We start from the raw sequence: 14599 nt of genomic DNA on the forward strand, positions 1-14599 counted from the left end.
AGCAAGTAAGGCTTTTTAAAATTTATTCAGAACAGCAATAGTTCTTTATTGAGAACCATTGTCTTTAATTCTCCACCTTCAATATTATTTACTGCTACTACCTGCAATTCAGTTATGATTTTAAATTGAAATAAAAGTTCATTTGAACAAATATTTTTCAGTAATTAATATGTTCTTCATTTCCCTTCAGGACATCGCACTTCTTATTGTAATGACCTCATGTACACTCAGCTGAATGTTTTAACAAACTGTATTGCAGCTTAAGTATCGGACAGACCAAGAGCTCTAACAGTGAAGTACATCTGTAATACTACATAGTTATACAGTACATTGATTAAGGGTACAGTGGAGTGGATATGCGAAGCTCCCATAAAACCTTCCTCTTAATGATCTGACATCATAAAACTACCCTAAATCCTGACACATTTGCAAAAAGACAACATAAATAAAAATAATGCAATTATTTCACTCTCTGAGGCAATGTTCATTTTTAATATCCGCTCTTCCACTAATTACATGTTTCTAAAAATGGTTTGCCTTTCTATGAGAGACATTTTCTTGTCCAATACAAACTTCCTGAAATTGTATCCCAGTTTCCCCTCATTCCTGTACACTACAGAGTCCACTTAAGAGTGGACACTTACAAGGAACAAGAACAGGTTTTGTTAATCCTCACGCCTCAACATCAGAGACACTAGGTGGATAATATAGGTGGATTAAATACATATAATGACTTTGCAAGGCAAACAAGCCTCTTTTTTAAAGAAACCATCATAAAAAATAGGTTATTCAGCCAGTACAACCAATGAATATAATAGTCTATTTAAGAGTCATCCTGCATCAACAAATACTGTAGCAATACTATTATCTTACATTAGATGGTAAATAGAGCAGACAGATTGACATAACTCAGAAAACTCCACAAAAAAGACAAATTTCTAGGTTTAGTAGTGTGGCATTACAGAGATGATTTAGAGCATATAGAGATTATATAATGGCCTAATACATTCTGAGCTGCAGTTTGGTCTGTTTTATGCTTTTTTCTCCTCATTAGAGTGTCTTCCAAAATTTACTTCCAAAAAAACAACTGATTTGAAAAGTTCTTTTTACATTACTGTTTAAATATGTTGGCACATAAAAACAAACTTATTAACTGTTGATGTAATACTGATGGTTTGGGGTGCATCCCTTTCACGAACAAAATTGATGAAATTGCAAAATGACTGAACCATAGTAATCATACTGCTTATTGCTTGCTTAACCTTACAAAAATCTTCAAAAATGTATTCTCCAGTTGGAAAAAAAAAACTTTTCAACTTATTCAGAAATTTTAATGCCTTAATTAAAAATCCTCAAAAAATATTTGCTCCAGCAAAATGTGTTCATTTTTTTCAATGAAATTGTTGGATGACTTTTAAATAGCATTTAATAAATTGATTTATTCTCCATTACCATTTAATGACATGTAATATATTTAGTCATCAGAATCAAATGTTAAGATACACTTCCCTTTTGCAATTACTTGGCCATTAAGATTAAGTCATTGAAAATGATATTGGTCAACACTCTTAGCTTTGTTATTTGAATTTCATCTTTACAAAATATTACAGCATGTGGAATTCTCCACCAGACAAATGCTGGAAGGCAGGATACAAGCTGCAAATCAGACTGACTGGTGTGTTTTGATACTGAATTTCCTTTGGGCACAAAAAAAGTTTAAATTTATAGTTAAACAAATCATTCTGAGACATTCAATCATAAACATTTGTGTGGGCTGTAACAGGTCAAAATGTAAAAAAAATATGAGCAATTACCTAAGCCTGAAAAAAGTATATTTTTAACATAAGATCAAACACTAATACAAGAAATTGTATATGGCCAATAAAGTGATCTTAAAATACTTTAACTTTCACTAATGTTAGCAGTAGCAGAAGTACAAACAGGAGCAGATGTACTGTAACTGCAGTAACATTACCACTATTTGTACTAGTCATCACAGCATAGTGCTAGTTTTTGTAATAGACAACAAGAGTAGGCATACTGTACCTGTTGTCATTATCATGGCAGTAGTAATGACAGTAGATAAACATTTACAGTAACACTATATAGACATAGTGACATTTAACAGTAACATCTAAACAGGGAATGTAAAAATGCTTCTTACATTGGAAGTGAAGTAAAATTTTAAGTCTTTCTTTTTCAGTGCTTGCATGCTATTGATGCAAGTACGCAGACAAAATTAGTACTGCAAGACATTGTAAATATCTTTTACACAAGGTCATTCTCTCTAGACTTGATAATATCCTTTGGATCATTTGCCCAAAATCGAAAATACATAATCTCATGATCGTGCCATTCCCCTTTACCTACTTAGCACTTATAAGCACCACTGGAGCACAGATAATTATTTTGCCACACAAGCTGAAGTTTTCAGATATTGCAGAGGTGTCATTCTGAGGAATGTTAACCAAACATTTGACCTGCTATTTTACCAAAGACTACAAATTGCTATGTTTTAACATACAAAATAACTGTAAAATGTTATTCATCTTTATATAGCATGCTAATCAGATAAAGAAAACAAGACTGCATTACGCCTGGATGAAAATGAAGTAAAAACAAATAATTATTTCTATTTCCTGAATATAAGGCCTGCATTTCTTCAGTCACGCAGACAGCCAGTAAGGAATATCAATCACCCGTTTCTGTTGTATAAAAGAAACTTAATTGCCAAGGGCAAAAACCTACAGCTGGATAAACTCAAGGAGACGAATGTTTAAAAAAGAAGCATTTTTCGACTCCCCAGTGTTTGATGTGCAGAACTACATCTGTAGTTCCTGCTTTCCTGCTTCCTCTGAAATTCAGCAATAAAGCTTATATCTTAAAAGTTAACATTTGCAAGCCTACTGAAGTAGGTCTTCATTTTTCACTGCTCCATGGTTTTTAAATTCATAACTTTATGGGAACCTCCACTGACATGGACATTCAGAAATTTCATGTAGAATTAAGAGAAAGATGCATTTCTCAATATTGATGTAGAGGTGAACAAACCCACTTGGCTACATACAGGAACTCTGAGGTCACACAATTAAATTGTGGGGTTGATAAAATCTATTAAATGCATACAGAATTCTAAAGAAGCTGCAAGAAGAATGTTTGAGTCTCAGTTTTAATGTTTAATGTTGTTTAATGTAAAACAAAACTTTAATCCTTAAAAAATATTACCAAGGGAAATTTGCACATTTGGTATTTTTACCTCATTTTTCCTATGGTGTTAACATGTCCTCATTGTGCTTTACTACACTAGATTTTCAGTATGTTTCTAATTAGCATATCAGATATCACTGTTTATACTGGGGGATCTCATAGGTTACTTGGGGTCTGCTATAGTAAAGCACAGTTGTTAAAACCACAGGGACCCCTATCAGCCTTAACTGTAATGAAAGCTCGAAAAATACTAGGATTAATTCACCATGATAAAGTTTCATACATGAGATCCACCATCTCTGGTGTGTTTACTAACTCAATTTTAAAAGAAAAGTTAAAGTAGTTCAAAGCAGAGCTGTCGAGAATATAGAACATTCAGCATGCTCTATACTACTTCTGTTAAAAAGGTTGGTAAGGAAAAGGTCCTGTAATACAAATGTGTCCATTTCATTCAACCTAGTTATTATAAATGTGGGAGCTCTAGGGGGTAGGAAGAATTATGTTTCTGTGCAGTAAAATATTGTGCACCCTTCTCTTCATTGAAGTGGTATTCAGCTCAAATGAATGAGCGAATGAACAAATGAATGATACTGTACTAATAGGTGCTGTCAAAAATTCAGAAAATTACAATGGAGATCATTAGGTTCAGAATCTTGGGTAGCCCACAGATAAGCAGAACTGTTGGGTTTCTGTGATTTTCTGTGGGCAAAATGGTTTAGAACTGAGATGCGAGCTACTGTGCTAGGGCCGTTTTATTGCATGCCCTGAGGCATCACTTCCACATTTAATATTTGTTTCATCCAACTTTCAGTCCTTTACAAGAGTGAGCATACTTGCAGTTCACTCTTTTCTTTTGTTACATTGCTAAAGGCAGCACTCCTTCCACAGAATGAGCAGCTGAGTATCATATTTTCCATACAGCTCAAGATGTTTGTTTGATGGCCTCACAATATTTGTATGTTCAATAGACTCACAAAATTTTTCCTTCTATAGTTGTTCTTGGTTCTGCCATTAAGTGTTTACCTAAAGGTGAGGAGCTCCCCACTAAAGGCTAATTCGGTAAAACCAAATTTAATCAGAAACAAAATACCACATTGATCAGGAACATTAAAATATTGCCACAGGTTATGCTATATAATTGTGGGAGGGGTAATAGGCAAACAAATGCTGCTGTGAATACGCTGAATGTCTGTGGCAGTTCATTCACCAGAAGACAGTTAAATTATTCACCCATTGAGGACATGATGAGTGGGGAAAAAGCACAACCCCTATTGTACTCGGAATAAAAAGGAAAGAATTCACATTCATGCAACAAGTACATGTAACAAACTAATGAGGGGAAAGGCCATTCTACGACAGAAGAGTTAAAGCTTCACTGAGGAGCTTTCAATACAATGTTACAATTGCCTGTTTTCTGCATCAGTACCATGCCATGTCATCATACAGTATATGCTGAAGCTGTTTTGACTTCAAAACCTCAGCTCTGCAGCACGTTAAAATGAACACAATCAAATCTGTTAAAATATTTGGACATTAATGTCGGTAGATTTTTGCAAAAAAATATATCTGCCATCGTAAGTGGAGAGCATGCAATATGTTTTATTTTTTTCTAAGAGGCTTATTTACAATGAGTTTTTGCAATGCTGCCTTTGAGGCTATCACTGAAAACAGGATTACTCATCTGAGCTGACAGTGTTTCTATTTATTTAAAAACGACTTTTAAATCAGGTTATTTTTGTGCACAGGCAACTGCAATTCATTCCAGTATTCTAAGAAAAAAAGTCTAAAAATGATCTAACAAAGAATGTATTCTCACAGTTGTGTTTCACAGTTTTCTCTGTATTTTACTTCAATGCACAAGTGTTATAGAGATATATTAATTTGCCTTCAGTCCACTTTCCAAGTGGAAAGTGTAGATTGACAATAATAACTGGCCAAGAAATATACTGTCCTCATTCTCAGTTATTACAAAGGTTCAGCTAGCAGAGTGTATAGTAACTGACTACATAGAAGGAAGCTGCATTTCTATGTGCAGAGACATTAAATAGACAAGACACGGTGTTGATTCATTACTGCAGAGTGGTTTCATCATTGTTCTGAAACAATCCTATTTGTATCTTATTTTATCCAGACAATATAATGTTTCCACCACCTGCTGTATAATAAAGCTGAGTTGGTAAAGGTTATGCTGTGGAAATACAAATGTTTTATCTTACACAGAGTAAGAATGTACAGTAGGCTTCTACACTAACATGCCTATAAATTTAATCATTTGCATGTTTGCAGATAAATTAATAAATACTACATTGATAATGTAGGGTGAAATCTCTCCTTCTAAGTAACTGATGTATTCTTATGGTTTGTTCTATGAAAGTTACATAAGTGCATTCTTTACCAAGCTGACAATTATTCACTGCAGAGATACTCTTTTGTATTCTTCATTGTAAGTGGGTCAGTCTTATCCAAACACAAAAACAGCACATTCGAATAAAAGATGCAAGTCATACAAAGTATCAGGCAAATGGATTCACCCAACCCCCAATTATGTCCAGTTTCGATGAATTACAAGTGATGTACTATATTAATAGCAAATATGCTTCCACCAACTATCGACTCAAGGCAGTTTTAGACAATTAACTTGTCTTGCCCCAAAAAAGTGTTTAGTTAGAACACTTCAGCTTTTATTAAAAATTATTTTTTTGCAAGGCATATATTTAAGCAAGATCTTTTTTAAAATAAGTAAGCAGATCCATTTCACATTTAAGATGCAAACCTCTAACACTAACACCTAATGTTTATTCATTTAAAATTCCCAACAATCATATAAGGAGTGTTGTAATTCCATGTAGTCATCTAGAATCAAATAATAAATACAAATCACAAAGAGATTATTTATTTAAACATCCCTCTGTTTTGTGATATTTTGCTTTCTGGAGCAAAATGTTTAAGTGCTCAATTAAACTATACTGACATTGAGAGCCTTGGGACTGTGCTCTCCAGCAGTGGCACTGAATATTTTATTCTTGGGCAACCATAAAGCCTATAACATGATATTCTCTAATGAAAAGTGGACAAGCTTCTGGTTGCAAGTGGTCACATTTTGGTTGAATATCCCTTTCAGGCATTAACAACAAAGTCTGTAACCAGATGAAACTCACAAAACATTTTGTATAAATGCTCTGCTGCAGCTGCTTTTAGTTCTTGCCTATTCAGTACAAAGTTTTCTCCAGTTGACTTGGGAAATCTAAGATTTTCTACCTTTTTCCCCTGGTGAACTTGGTTGATCTGGCTATATGTTTTCAGACATTGTCATGCTCAACGGTGAAGCACTGCCTGTTAAGGTCAATTTAATAGGTTTAAAGAAACATTCTGCATGCTTATGTTGATGAAAACGTTTTCCGCACCAAAAAATATTAGAGATGTTTAGTTGACATAAGGTTGTCCATACTTTAAAAAGAAAATTTCCCAATAGTTATGATTACTTGACATCACTGGGTTGAATACAAAGTGTATGTTCTATTATGGCCAAACGTAAGCATGGAATTGCCTTGTGGTTGGCTGAAGCAAATATTTCAGATTATTTCAAGATGGATGACAGCCTTGGATCAATTGGCTTCTATCAAATGGGCTAAATGGCCTCCTCTTATCTGTAACCTTCTCATTGTCAAATGTAAAATGTACTGTATATTACACTGCAGTTTTCATTCATCTTACCCTCATGCTTACAAATTCCTATTGCTTGACTATATAGCAAAAATAACACTTTTGACTTTTCTGTCCCAATACATTTGGGCACTATATTTCAGATGGGATGTCTGATGATAAAGATGTAGTTAATTCTGATAATGCAGCTGACTGGACTATACTGCTGGCACAAAGAGAGCCGGAATTGCTTGGTCTTATTATAGTATACTGTAACGAGTGCCTCGCAATCAGCGCATAGCAGTTTTCTTCACTGTCCAGCTGACGCCTCTAGCAGGTGTGCTTTGACTGGAAATCAAAGACTACTAAGAAGTCCTGCCTCACTGATTCCTAATGGAAGTAAGAATACATTTAAAGCTGTGCCTGGTGAGGGAGTACTCAGCAAGCTGAGGTTTTGTAGTAGGTAATTCAGGGCTCCCCCCCCCTTGCAAGCTTCATTTGGGACTGGCTCATCAAACCTTTGACTGTGTGCTTTTGAAATAAGCTATTATTTATGCGATCCTTAGCCGTGCGTTTTCTGTAAAGCATCTGATGCTAACAGTAAATGAAAAGGAAAGCTTCAATTCAACCTAAATCATGAAAAATTTGGCCTTTGAATCATCCACCCCAGGGTAGACCCCACATCATCTGTCTATGAACTGTAAAAATCACTAAACAAAGATATAAAATTCACTGCCAGACTATGGCAGTTTACAGGTAATGTAGTGTAGGCATCTATTGCAATAATGTATAAACATTTTAATATTTAGTAACATTAAATGTTGTTAATTGCATTTTACAGTATTTATATAGTCAACCTGAATGATAAATCTTTTTTTTGAGTAGTTATAACATCTATATGTAGGACACACAAGAAAACAATAACTTTAATACCTGCATCTATTATTTCTCAGTCACTGAACTCAATTAATAAAATGCTGGCATTAAGTATCTGGCACAAAGCTATAGAAAATAAAGCTTATGCAGTCATCATTTGTTTTCTCTCTTCCTTAGAATTAAACTTCAGATTGACATTTATAAACAATACTGTGTTTAATAAACAATTACAAAAATAAACATTTGAGGAAAAATATTTTTTGAGCTAAACCTTAGTGTACAGAAACATCACTTACAAACTATTGAACCAACCAGGAAATAAGACATTGATTCAGAATCCATTTTCCTACTTAATAGTGGTGATGTACTGTATATGTGCACATATTGATTGGATAGGAGGGGGGTAAGGGAGACTGCTATTTGAACATTATATATGATACTCCACTATAAAATTATTATTTTTTTAATTTACTGTTGCTGTTCTTTCCAATGTCTTTAATTTTAACACTGCCTCAAAAATTCTGTTCTTATCTTAACATCTAAGAACTTATGATACACTACTGAAAGATATTTCATCCTGTTCTTTATGTCAAGAAAGCATGACAAAAAATCTTCTCCCAAGATGTTTGCCTAAAGTTGATTCAGCAAGAAAAACTGAAAAATAAAGGTATAAAGACACACCACACTCCCTAACCTATAGTTTTAGATTATAGTATCCAAAAAAACATGCTTGAGAATGACTGAGAACAAAAACAGTCTAAAAAAAACTATTTATGATCATTTTCACCTAGAGTTTCTGCTATGAAGCTTTTTATTTTTTTACCATTCATTGGTACTGGTATTTTTATCATGGCTTTCATCATACAGATCTTTAAATTCATATGTTGAAAGCCTTCCTGGCTTAATATTTTATGATTATAATTCCACTTACAATCCTGCAATTTAAGATGTAATACCTTTATCAAACTGAAGACTAAAAGAAATTACACACTTTTGTATTGAGGGTTCAAGATTCAAGCTTTTCTGCCCCAAATTTGCACCTGTTTGCACTGCAGCATCCTCTTATGCTATTTATTTTGTCTCCCTTCTTTCTCTTTCTTTGTTTAGTCTTTAAAGGTAATGTTGGTGTGACCTCTTTCTACATTGTAGTTGTAAATAAGAATCTGCTCTCAGCCGACATATGTGGCCAAATAAAGCATTACAATTATTGTTTACGGCTTCCATCAGCTCTGCAACCTACTTCAGGCTCAGTGACATGGATGTAAGCTCACAACTGGATCCAACTGTTTAGGATTGAGATCAGGAAGCTTTTCTTCACTCAAAGAGTGTCTGGAACAGGCTTCTCAGCCAGATCGTTTGGGCCTACTGTATACTCTGGGCTGTTTAAAGAACTAGCTAGAAAGACATTTTTAGATTCAGTTCACAGCAAAACTACCAAATAAGCAAGATGAGAAGAGGAGCCTTTCTCGCCATGATTTTTCTAAAGAATTGACTCCGCTAAATTTAAATTTAGTGTTGTCTTAAGGTTAGTGTAACAGAATCACTTAAACCTAGAACTCCAATAATGTGGTAATTAGGCTATAACTAAAATCAATTGTAAATGAAAAGGTAATTTAGTTGTATTGGCTCTAACTACTGCCACAATGCCAAACCCATAGCATAGTCAACTAAAGGCAAACCTAAACTGCAATGCACTTTAATTTGGTTATTTAGATCAAATGTGTGACTCTCAATGTTTAATGGTAACTTGAATGCTATGTGAACACTAGTTTTAATAATTGTATTAAGAATGATTAATGCAATGCCAGTGGCCCTCAATGTTACAATTCTTACTTTTAAATACTACTCATACCGAAATAGAAATGTATTTGATTTAAAGTATTAACTTTACATTGTAAAAAAAACTTTTTAAAGCTAATTTTACTACAGTTTCAGAACCACTGTGTGTAAAAAAGGTTGTTCATTTGCATGTTAATCCCACAACTTCAGGTTTCCCTAAGCAGCATACAATTGGCTCAGTACCACTTCATGGAGAGTAATAACTAAAAAGCCAGGTATCTCTCAGCTGTCACGGACGTCCAAAGGGACTAACCGTGGGGAGCAGGAGAGCGGAAAAAGACCCATATGCGTAGCGGCGAGACGGGAAAAAGGCCCGGGCTCATAGTGCAAAGAGTTCAGGAATGCCGTATAGAAACCTATGCCCTCAGGGAGCGGACGTGGGGCGCCCTGGTGCTAGGCGGGTCTCAGGACATCCGAATGTCAATGCTGAGCGAGGACAGAGTGCACGACCCGGAAATATATAGCCCAAGAGAAAGAGAGGGACAGGAAGGACAGCAGACCGGAAACTAGGGACAGGACAGAGAAGGAGCGCCCTCTGGCTGCAGAGGGCGTGACATCAGCTCTTAGCAAATGAGTAACCCCTGCGACTTCTCAAGCTCACCAGCAGGCTAGGGGTACCATGAGGAGAAACATATCTATGCTCCAGTTCTTTGTGAACCAACTGAGGGGCAGTGCAGAGCTTGTAGCATATCAAAGGAAGAGTGGCCTGATGGGAGTGTGTCTGCACTTCCACATTCTTCCTCTGTGCAGGGGTCACTGCTGTGTTTCTAAGCGTAAAGACAAGTACCAATTTCAGATTAATATTGTTACGATTACTGGAGAAACTAATTAACACCTGGCTTCTGTCAACAGTTACAGTTCTCAGGGAGTTTTAAAGCAAGAAAGGAACCGGGGTGGTTACAAATTTGTATTACTGTAGGTCTGAGACCGCTTTTCCCTTCTGTTGGCCTTCGTAGGCATTATATGAGATTTAAATACTTTGTAGTAGTATGGGGGTCTTCAGGTTAGTCAAGACAGACTTTTGGGACGACTCTTTTGTAAATAGCACAACTAGTATGTTGTATGTTAATGCTGTCATTATTAGTTGTTTAACACAGTGTGCATGATTTATTATTCTTTTTACCAAAGCTGTGCCAGGGAATTGAACTCAGGTGCCTCTAATTATACCGTTCGGGTATATTGTTGGCAAAATCTTTAAAATGTATTTTATTTTAATCATTGACTAGTCCGCTGAGTCATCTTCTGATAATCACAATTTTTGTAAGATCCAATATTGGTAACAATATTGTTTTGTAAATTTGCAGGAAGGTTTGATTGTTTTGAGGAACATTACCAAATAAGACCTAATCTGACTTTTGTAAAAGTTGTGTATAACCTCTGCACCTACGCTTTATTTGGAGCTTCACTCCGGCACAACTCCATTTTAGGCTGTTACTGCTCAGGTACCCATTGGCACAGCTCCTGTAACCTTTCTATAACATGAAAAATGTAACATGTTTGTTCGCAACTTTAAAAATACATTGAAAGTAGACCTGAAACATGCAAAAAGGGAACAGGGTGCAGAGCCTCATGATTTGCTGTGCTCACTGTCTTTGTAGGCTCCAAAAAAGTCCTAATATTGAAGACTAGCCTTTTTTAAATTGGGATTTCGTAACAATTTTCATGTAAAAATTGCCAAATGGCAGTCAAATATACAGTATGTATTAAGACTACCAGAATATTTCCCAGTGAATCTTGACAAATGTTGAAATGATGAAAGTCCCCGAGCAACAGGCGATTGGGAACTGTGCTGCTGGTGGGGTTCTGACTAAGGGCGAGGCTCTGTCTGAAGCATGGCTGTGGAAAATAAGACACAGGATGTGCCAATGACTTCTCAAGGGAAGAGGTTGAGAATCTCGGTTACAAAACTCAGATGATTAATGAAGACAACTTAGTAATGAATGATTATCACTAACAAATTCATAATGGATTCTGGAAACTTGAATTATTATTAATTATATTATATATTTATTGAAGTGACTGAGTTTACACTGAAGTAATTCTTATTCATACCAATTTAAAATGCCCTTTGTAACTTAAATGCATAAGAGTATAGAAAAGTATGCATATTTAATATACTGTATTCTGTACATTAGCTGTTCTACCAAGGCCAAGGCAAAAAAAAGAGATCCACCTCCTTCAGATTCCCAATTTGACACTGGGCCTCAGTGAGATGAAGTGAAAACATTTCTTAAAGAATATGTGAGCAGTCTATTCTTGATTCTGGAGAAGATTCAGCTCACATAAACAATACAAAATCAAAACGATTTTTTTCCATGAAGTAAAATGACAAAGCTTGAGAATGATCAAATTCAGAATAAACATTCCTTATGTATACATTTTTTAATGAACCCCTATGAAAATGATGAAGGAGACAGAAGACCTCGAAAACATGTCTGGAAACAATTACTTAATGGAAGCCTGCAAAACTGTTTAAGAAAAGATAACTAACTTGAGTATTCAGTTAGCTGGCAAAGATACATAATTCAGATGTTTAATCATTTGCCAATTGGAAATTGAAGGAAAGATATAATTCTTTGCGAAAAACAAAGTTAAGTGATAGACTTTCTAAGAGCAAAGTTCAATATAGTCTTTTTTTGCTAATGCCACAGAGACTTCAAACTTCTTTTCTAAAAACTGGAAAGCAAACTTTCTACACTACATTTAAAATCACCCTTTATTAAATGCAAAAGGTAAATCTTATTTTTGTGAGTGATCACCATACTGTAACCATAGCTCTAGATTAGATTCACCCAGCAAATGTCCACAAGGAAGGGACAAGAAGTCACCGCCAGACAAAAATCTGCAATTAAGTAGCAGGTGTCTGAATTTGCAAACAGTGGATGGGCTAAAACCATGATTTTGATATGGGGACTAATTTTAAATCCTTCAATGCTAACTCTACAAAGTTGTTTAGCTCACCCCTACATGGATGCAGAATATAGCATCTTAACTTTTGATTCTTTTCATTTCCTTTCATATCAGGGCTCTGCATCAACAACTATCGTCCAAGAAATACTGTAGGTATTAATGTTGCAATGACAGAAAGTGTCATGTTTTAATGAAATAAAATAAAACAGATGGGCCTATTGCTGACAAATACTCAAATACTGTACTTACAAAACTCATTAATATAACACTTCAGACTTCCTTCCACCATGAAACTTTAAGCAACTGTGCCTTTATTTTGTCTCTTGTGCCACAGTAAAAACCGTCAGATCAAGGAGGGTGAGGAATTGGCCATGCATATGAATGAACCTACTAAATATCAATACCCAGCACCGCACTCAGAGATCCAAGCAGCTGGGGCTATTTATCTAACACCCTAATCTGAATTGGAACTTTATTATTTGACAACTTCTGCCAATTGAAATAGCAATGGAAAAATTAATATAAAACACTACAATTAAATCAAAAACAATAAAATAAAAGGGAGATTAAAAATACTTTTTTTTACATTTTTTTACTACTTGAAATACATGTAGTAATTCAATAAGGTAAATTAGATTTGCAATAGCACTGTGAATGTAACCCCATTGCAAGGATTTAATACAGTATTTGTTAAAATACAAATACAGTCTCTAATTCACATTTGCAGCATATATTGTTCTGATAAGCAATCACTGTCAAGCAAACAATTATAAATAATAAATTGCATAAAATGCATTGCAAACAGTGATTGTTACCAACAAGTACACATTAAAAAGATTGAATTTTGTTTCATGTTTGAAGGGATCTTCCCATGTTAAATGATATCTGAAGGGTTGAAAGGTTGAATGGGAGGAAAATTTTGAAATCACTTTACAGTAGCATTGCACTCCCTTCATAAGTTAACAGTAATAAATATGTATAAGAAATGATTAAGTGTCTTATACAAAGAAAACAAAATAGTTCAGGCTAACACACCATCTGTAAAAATCAATTTTTTCTTCTAATTGTAACTTATCTTTTGAGGAATAGGAAAGGATAATAAAATACCATTGAAATACAATATGCAGTATAAGGGAAAAACTATTTGTAACCCACACGACCACAAAGCTACGCTGAAAACAGTGGCTATAATCTCCAAAGAATTAACCTTTTTATATTACGTATTAGGGGGGTCTAGTTTTATCCACACCTACGTTTACCTTTTTTAGGTGGTTTTCTCTTTTATTGTTTTAAACCACTGACTACAACCAAATGTTTACCTTAAGATGGTTATAAATGTTTGGGAGAAAGGCTTACAAAGACCATTCTCATAGAAAACAGTTCAATATCAGACATCATACATTACGCAAAGAGATCAAGTGTGAGAAAATTCAAGGTCTTGTTTTGAGTTTTGCAGCAGACACACCGTTCACGTCTGGCCACTCATGAGAAAGCAGAGAGCGAAAAAAGAAATATTTTCTTTTTGGGGGTATGCAAACTAAATGACTGCATTCTGAAGAAAGAATGTATGGATCATTAGGAATAAATCTCTACTGACCAATTGAGGAAAAACTGGATATGAATGTTGAAAGGTGTGCACAATTACAAGAAATAACAGCTGAAGATCCATAGAAAATGAAAGGGGAAAAGAAGGTCGAAAATGTCTTATGAAGAATGTAAATAAATCTGTTTCAATGACTCTTGGCAGGAAACTGTAGCAATGCCCCAATTTAATCTTACAAGAGAGGATTTTAGTTACATTTGTCATGATCTGCGTGCAATTCCTTTTTCTCCTACTAAGCTCCTTACCTTCGCTTTTCTCTTATTAAATGGCTGAGAGGCTGCTAAAGTGGCTGATTGACCTCTCCTTACAAATGATACACTGTACTATTGCTGTAATTGTCATTATTACCACTGTTTTCATTAACACTAAGTCACACAAGAGAAAGAACCAGATCAATTACTCACAGTCTCTCCAGGGACAGCAGGCCAAAGAATGAGCCATTTTTCAGCAGAGAGATTTTGTTATTACTAAGAACTCTGCAAGAGGAAAAAAAACAAAGAAAAATAAGACCATGTTACAAAG

The 14599-nt window shown here is 34.9% G+C and overlaps 1 protein-coding gene across 3 annotated transcripts in view; it reads right to left on the minus strand.

The window, feature by feature from the left end:
* The window catches only part of adgra1b (adhesion G protein-coupled receptor A1b), a 130680-nt gene that overhangs the window by 95604 nt on the left and 20477 nt on the right, over window positions 1-14599 (minus strand). For all 3 annotated transcript variants that reach the window (XM_088635009.1, XM_088635007.1, XM_088635008.1), the window contains exon 2: window positions 14482-14553. In XM_088635009.1, coding sequence (XP_088491135.1) covers window positions 14482-14553 — 72 coding nt within the window. The remainder of the gene's footprint in view (window positions 1-14481; window positions 14554-14599) is intronic.

This window comes from Lepisosteus platostomus, chromosome 6 (genome assembly GCF_059453375.1).
Source record: "Lepisosteus platostomus isolate fLepPlt1 chromosome 6, fLepPlt1.hap1, whole genome shotgun sequence".
In the NCBI taxonomy this organism is placed as follows: Eukaryota; Metazoa; Chordata; class Actinopteri; order Semionotiformes; family Lepisosteidae; genus Lepisosteus; species Lepisosteus platostomus.